The 8,137-nt window shown below is 40.5% G+C and overlaps 1 protein-coding gene across 1 annotated transcript; it reads right to left on the bottom strand.

Annotated features, from left to right (window-relative positions):
* Positions 1 to 3,725: 3,725 nt before the first annotated feature.
* Positions 3,726 to 6,256, bottom strand: LOC133569846 (nematocyst expressed protein 3-like). Its single transcript, XM_061922464.1, has one exon. The coding sequence runs from the start codon at positions 5,213 to 5,215 to the stop codon at positions 4,337 to 4,339; it is 879 nt and encodes a 292-aa protein (XP_061778448.1). The 5' UTR covers positions 5,216 to 6,256; the 3' UTR covers positions 3,726 to 4,336.
* Positions 6,257 to 8,137: the final 1,881 nt, after the last annotated feature.

Here is an 8,137-nt window from a genome sequence, read left to right as displayed (position 1 = left end):
GAGTCAAACAGTTTAAGAACAACGTTTCTCAAAGTGCAATTGCAAGAAATTTAAGGATTTCAACATCTACGCTCCATAATATCATCAAAAGGTTCAGAGAAGCTGTAGAAATCAATCCATGTAGGTGGCATGGCCGGAAACCAACATTGAATGACCCTGACCTTCGATCCGTCAGACGGCACTGTATCAAAAACCGACATTAATCTCTAAAGGATATCACCACATGGACTCAGGAACAATTCAGAAAACCACTGTCACTAAATACAGCTTGTCGCTACATCTGTAAGTGCAAGTTAAAGCTCTAGTATGCAAAGGGAAAGCCATTTATCAACAACATCCAGAAACACCGCCAGCTTCTCTGGGCCCGAGTTCATCTAAGATGGACTGATGCAAAGTGGAAATGTGTTCTGTGGTCTGACGAGTCCACATTTCAAATTGTTTTTTGAAATATTCGACATTGTGTCATCCAGACCAAAGGGGAAGCGAACCATCCAGACTGTTATTGACGCAAAGTTCAAAAGCCAGCATCTGTGATGGTATGGGGGTGCATTAGTGCCCAAGGCATGGGTAACTTACACATCTGTGAAGGCACCATTAATGCTGCAAGGTACAAACAGGTTTTGTAACAACATATGCTGCCATCTAAGCGCAGTCTTTTTCATGGACGCTACTGTTTATTTCAGCAGGACAATGTCAAGCCACATTCAGCACGTGTTACTTCGTAAAAAAAGAGTGTGGCCACTTTCCTGGCCCGCCTGCCTGAATCTGCCAGAACCTATTCCATGATAGAGATGATCACCATAGTTACAGTTTAAGAGGAAACAACAAATTATATTTAACTAAATTTAGAACCACTTTAAAATCAATGTGCAATTCAGTTCGTGGAGTCAATCTGTGGAACAACTTAGGGGCCAAGTTAAAAACGTGTTCTAACATGATTCAATTTAAAACACTGTTTAAAAAATAAGTACTGGTGATGTACGAGGAAGAAAGAGAGTGATGCCCTCAGCACAGAGCGATTGGAGAAAGGTGTATGGTCAGAGAGTGTTTGGGCCCGTGTGTGTGTGTGTTTTGTCATGTCTTGTCTTGTCTCATAGTAATGTTAGTGTACAGGAGTTTTTCTTGTTTTTGTTTATCGAGTATTGTTCCTGTATTATATTGTTTACGTTAAATGTGGAATGAGTGAGAGGGGTTGGGCTATAATAAGCATCTGCTTCATCCAACCCCTTTTCAAGCCTTGCATAAATATCTCTGCCAAAATGTAAAAAAAAAAAAAAAAAAAAATGTGTTTAGTTTGACTGTGCAGTTTTGAAATAAATATTTCAATTCTCAAAATATTGTTTTAATTTATTTTCACGTAAAAAAAGTCTAATTTTTAAGGTGTGAAGACTTTTATTTTATATTTTAGTAGTACTAGCGACTTCCTTGTTCATTTACGGAACCCGGTCAACTTCCTTTGTTTTCACTTTATTGAATTGTGCATGCAAGTGACGTCAAGGACACATTGGGACCTTATTGGGGCATGTGCGTGTTTACACTGGAGTCTGATAAAGAACACATTTTACTAGCAGTGTAAACAGTTTTCAAATTTTGGAAAACATCGGATTTGGACCACTTCGTCTTGCAGTATGAACACAGTCATATTGAATAGTTTGAGCCAAGCAAAGTCAACAGTACACAATAACTTAAAAAAAGCAAAAACTTCTATGTACTACTCTTTTAAATACTTTAACTTTTGCCCACAAAGTCCTCTTGTGTCTAAGGAATTCCTCCCTAAGCTTGTAAACATGAACAAATACAACAAAAAAATTATTTAGAGAAAATACAATTATGGTTATGGTTAAAATGAATTTTACAATATATAAACCAGGGGTATCAAACGTAAGGCCCACGGGCACCATCAGGCCCGCAAACAGGTTTTATCCGTCCCCCGGGATGAGTTTGCTAATTATGAAAATAAATCTGAAATTTTTGAATGAAAGAAACTGCTGTTCTAAATGTGTCCATTACGTGTCACACCAGCAATTGTTTGTATTTTTGTAGATTATGTTACATATGTATGTAAAAAACAAATAAACCACATGATGTTAGTACATCAGTCGAGGAAAATGAGCAAACTACATAAATGACATCCTGTAATTTGATTTTTATATAACTTTTTTTATCTTGATAGACTGAAAATTAACACCAATGAGTTGACTGATGAACATTATCACATAACTTATTCTGAAAGTATAAACAATAACAAATAATGATAAAATTATATTAACCGCTACACATAAGTGTAAAAACAACAACAACATTATCATTCGTACATTTTCAGAATGTGCTTGTTGTATTTTTAAATAAAGAAAATAATCTGAAGTTGTCTTTATTTTTAAGTTATCGAGCCGTGATTTTACCAGTCCAGTCCACTTTGATGTAGATTTTTCTCCATGTGGCCCCCGATCTAAAATGAGTTTGATACCCCTGTTCTATACAATTAAAATATGATACCTCACATATTTGACATATATTAGTTTCTCCTTTCAACATGTCCAAAAAGGAGCAGGAAGAAGCTTATTTGACTCAACCTCTTTTCCAAGTCATAGCCATTACTAACGCACATGTTCACTTCCTGTTCTCACTTATAACATGATTTAAATCAATGAATTCTAAATACAAAAGTTAAGTCAGTCATGAATCACTTCATGGGTTAATAAACATGACCCTAAATTTCAATAATATAGTACAGAGGACTAATCGCTCTAGTATGGATGATATACTGATACTACCCTTGGTATCGACATCATACATTAATGCATTTTTGTTGTTATATTATCCTCTCGTTAGATTCTTATTAATCTGCTTACTTTCTTATGTAACACGCTTCCATCTACACTTATTCATTGGTGTTGTTTCAATGTTAGCTGAGCTACAACCCTGCCTGCTTCTGGTTGCTCTTGTTGTATAACATTTTGGAGACGATTCTTATTAGCTTAGTGAAATGGCTCCAAATTGTATGGCAACACATAATTAGTTTATGATTGGCATTAACAGGCATTAAGAGGCTTTAAACAGCAATGGCAATTACATACTAAAAAAATAAACAAAATCGGCCAGTATTATCAGTGGTTTATTATTGTATTTAGTTAAAACAATAATACACATCACCAAAAACGTCGGAAAAAACATTAATGCTTCAACTATATCTTTTATAATGTTAGAAGAGTCATCTTGTGTTATGAGTGAAGGAGGAAGAGGTTAAAAAAGAAGTTACCCTATTAAAATACAAACAAAACCCGGAAGCGTAATTTACCCTTTCAAAATAAAAAGTTTAAAAAAAAACACTAAACACACCATGAATAGTGTTTTGCATGAATGCGTTGTAGCAGAATACGATTATTACCAAAAAGACGCCGTATAACTTATAAAATATGCAGGTATGCAGATTATTTTGTGATTTAGGGATGAATACCTTCCACGCCACCTGTAAAAATGGATGTGTAAATTTATATGTAGACTGCAGGGTTCCAAGAATGACTTTATGATACAGATAACCAATCCGAGGTGTAATTCTGTTAGGTACCAATCGTATATATGGAAACACTGGTAACTGTGCCTTTTGTGGAAAATGTGGACCCATTTTTAAAGTATATATATATCTATACATAAAAAACATGTCAATATACAATTTTTTGTATATATATATATATATATATATATATATGACGTCTAGGTGGCATTGTGGCGTGTGTTTGCATTCTCGTGGTGCAGCGGAGATGGAACACAGCGTAAAGGTAGGAATGATGATTTATTCCTGACTACAAAAACAAACTAATAACAAAAACACTTGCACTATAGACAAACCAACAGAACTTAGCATAGGAGCTAGAAAGAACAGAAATTGCTAGTATCTAAACTAGGGACAAGGAAATAAACAAAATAGCCTGGAAGCTAAACGAATAACAAAAGTACTTTACCACAATGCGGGAATGAGACGTCATCTGTTGCGTGAGGCAAACTAAAGTCCGAGAACGAAAGGTAAACAAAGACAGGCATATATAGGGGCAGAAATCATCAGGGGCAGGTGCGCGTGATCAAAAACAGGTGACACTAAATGCGTAACTAGGCAACCGAAACAAACCAGGAAGTGCAACCGGGAACTAAAGATGTCAAATACAAAACAGGCTGTGATAACAAAACAGAAACAAAACCAGAATATGACATGGTCCATGACTTGGACCATGACATAAGCCTCCCTCTAAGGGACAGATCCCAGATGTCCCAGTATGAACCCCCCCACACAAAAAAGTCCAAACATGAAGGGAGGGCGGAGGGAGGACACGGTGGAGGGTCACCAGGTCGCATGTCCCCGAATCCACCGAGGACAAGCCAGGTGGCGGCGGCGCTGACGTGAAAGTCTTGGGGGGCGCCCTCGTAGAGGCCACACATGTAGCAGACGTGGAGGAGGAAGTGCCCGGCGGGGCGGACGACCCCGTAGAGGCCGCACCCGTGGCCGACATGGAGGAGGACGCTTCAGCGCCGTCGTCATGGCAGGCTTGAAAGCTGCCGACGAGGGTGCGGGGACTGCAGCCAAAGCAGGCCCGAAAGCAGCAGGCAAAGACGGAGCGGTTGCTGCAGCCGAATCCGGTGGTGTCGTCGTGGAGACAGGCGGTGGCGTCGCGGCAGACGAATCAGGCGGGGACGTCGCGGCAGACGAGTCAGGCGGGGACGTCGCGGCAGACGAGTCAGGCGGGGACGTCGCGGCAGACGAGTCAGGCGGGGACGTCGCGGCAGACGAGTCAGGCGGGGACGTCGCGGCAGACGAGTCAGGCGGGGACGTCGCGGCAGACGAGTCAGGCGGGGGCGCCACAGCAGACGAGTCAGGCGTGGGCGCCGCGGCAGACAAGTCAGGCGTGGACGCCGCGGCAGACGAGTCAGGCGTGGACGCCGGCAGAGGAGCTGGTGCAGACGCCGGCAGAGGAGCTGGTGCAGAAGCCGGCAGATGAGCAGGTGCAGAAGCCGGCAGAGGAGCAGGTGCAGAAGCCGGCAGAGGAGCAGGTGCAGAAGCCGGCAGAGGATCCGGCACTGGTTTTGGCAGAGGATCCGGCACTGGTTTCAGCCGAAGAGCCGGCACTGGTCTCAGCCGAGGAGCCGGCACTGGTCTCAGCTGAAGAACAGGTGCTGGAGTGGGATCCAGCATGAAGTCCCGTGCTGGAGTGGGATCCAGCATGACGTCAGGTGCTGGAGTGTAATCCAGACCTGGACTAGAAGTCTGACATGGACTAGGACTAAGACTTGAACTCAAACTACGACTAGGACTACGACTGTGACTAGGACAAGGACAGGGACCAGGACTCGAACTATGACAAAGACTACTACAAGGACTAAGACTATGAATAAGACTCTGACTAGGACTAGGACAAGGACTAAGAACAAGACTATGACTAGGACCAGGACTCAAACTGTGACTATGGCTAGGACTAGGAATGTGACTGTGACTTGGGCTAGAACTGAGACAAGAACTGGGACTAGAACTGGGACTAGCTACAGCTAGCCGTGGTGCCGGTGGAGGCGGCCTAGGAGGTGCTAGCTGGAATACCGGTGGAGGAGGACGCACAGGAGGCTGCAGTCTGACGGGACGAAAAACTGGCGGAGGAGGTCTTTGTGGAGGAAGAGGCTTGGCTGAACGCCACTGTGCTACCTCCGTAGCACAGCTACCAGCATGAGCCACCCTGTCCACAAGCGGATGCCAGACACTCTCTCCATGGTCTACAACTACCTCTAGGGGTGGGTGGGGGGAGGAACAGAAAGAGGTAGACAGGGTGGGAGGAAAAGTCCCTGGGGAAGGGGGCCAAGTCACATGTGGAGGGGTTTCAGAAAATAAAGACTTATATTGGGATTGAAAACAAATGTATTTAAGGAGTGTAAGGGAGCTATTCACGTCCCCTGTGGACGACTGAGGGAGTGCATGCTCTAAAAAAAAATCTTCATCTCCACTCTGCTCAGGTGACGCTACCAGGCCAGTCGGAGGAGTGAGATGAGGAATAAAAAAAAGAGTTACCAGACACGGGAGAAGAGTCCTGGACGGGTTGGAAGTGGCTGTGTCCGTGAAAGAGGGATGGCGGGGCTGACGCGTCACTATCGGGAGGTGAAGTCCTCCTCCGTGACTTCCGCTTTCGCTGACGCATGCGGACCGGGACCGCAGCAAGCCGAAAGGCGTCGGGTGAAGCCTGAAGACGTTCAGGCTCCCAGATCCACCCTGGCGTGTGGCAATAAGTCCCTGCCTGCATCGCTTGGACTATCTGCCCTGTATGCACATCAAAGGCCTCTGCTGCTAGAGAACGTTGACTAGCTCGGACTATACTGTGACGTCTAGGTGGCATTGTGGCGTGTGTTTGCGTTCTCGTGGTGCAGCGGAGATGGGACACAGCGTAAAGGTAGGAATGATGATTTATTTCTGACTACAAAAACAAACTAATAACAAAAACACTTGCACTATGGACAAACCAACAGAACTTAGCATAGGAGCTAGAAAGAACAGAAATTGCTAGTATCTAAACTAGGGACAAGGAAATAAACAAAATAGTCTGGAAGCTAAACGAATAACAAAAGTACTTTACCACAATGCGGGAATGAGACGTCATCTGTTGCGTGAGGCAAACTAAAGTCCGAGAACGAAAGGCAAACAAAGACAGGCATATATAGAGGCAGAAATCATCAGGGGCAGCGTGATCAAAAACAGGTGACACTAAATGCGTAACTAGGCAACCAAAGCAAACCAGGAAGTGCAACTGGGAACTAAAGATGTCAAATACAAAACAGGCTGTGATAACAAAACAGAAACAAAACCAGAATATGACATGGTCCAAGACTTGGACCATGACAATATATATATATATATATATATATATATATATATATATATATATATATATATATATATATATATATATATATATATATATATATATATATATATATATATATATATATATATATATATATATATATACTAGGGCTGTGGATCTTTGGGTGTCCCACTATTCGATTCAATATCGATTCTTGGGGTCACGATTCGATAATATATCGATTTTTTCGATTCGATCGATTCTCGATTCAAAAACAATATTTTTCCCATTCAAAACGATTCTGTATTCATTCAATACATAGGATTTCAGCAGGATCTACCCCAGTCTAGTGACATGCTAGCAGAGTAGTAGATTAAAAAAAAAAAGCTTTTATAATTGTAAAGGAAAATGTTTTATCAACTGATTGCAATAATGTAAATTTGTTTTAATTATTAAACAAAAAAAATTGACTTATTTTATCTTTGTGAAAACATTGGACACAGTGTGTTGTCAAGCTTATGAGATGCGATGCAAGTGTAAGCCACTGTGACACTTTCGTTTTTTATTTTTATTTTTATAAATGTCTAATGATAATGTCAATGAAGGATTTGTAATCACTGATATGCTGAAATTATAACTAATATTGATACTGTTGTTGATAATATTCATTTTTTTTCACTTCTTTTGGTTTGTTCTGTGTCGTGTTTGTGTCTCCTCTCAATCGCTCTGTTTATTGCAGTTCTGAGTGTTGCTGGGTCAGGTTTGGTTTTGGAATTGGATTGCATTGTTATGGTATTGCTGTGTAGTGGTTTGTTGGATTGATTGAAAAAATAAAAAAATACAATTAAAAAATAATAAAAAAATCGATTTAAAAAAAATGAGAATCGATTTTGAATCGCACAACATATTCGATTCGTATTCGAATCGATTTTTCCCCCACACCCCTAATATATACATACATACATACATACATATATATATATATATATATATATATATATATATATATATATACACATATACAAACGTTTAAACTGTACATGTATACACACATGTATATATATATAAGTATATATATATGTACATATTTATTTTTAATTATTATTATTATTATTTTTTTAAATATTTTTTTTTACTGCTTTTATTTATGTATTAGATTCCTTTTACTGAATATGCACCAGCACAATTTTTAATATGATGTGATAATGCCTTTCCTACTGTATTTTTTTTTTCTGTACTGTTTGTGATTGTATATCTACTTGGACGTTGGAGTCTGCAATAAATCTTAATTGATATGGTTCTAC

The sequence above is a fragment of the Nerophis ophidion genome, linkage group LG15 (assembly GCF_033978795.1).
Source record: "Nerophis ophidion isolate RoL-2023_Sa linkage group LG15, RoL_Noph_v1.0, whole genome shotgun sequence".
Taxonomy (NCBI): Eukaryota; Metazoa; Chordata; class Actinopteri; order Syngnathiformes; family Syngnathidae; genus Nerophis; species Nerophis ophidion.
This window is presented reverse-complemented; position numbering and strand designations above follow the sequence as displayed.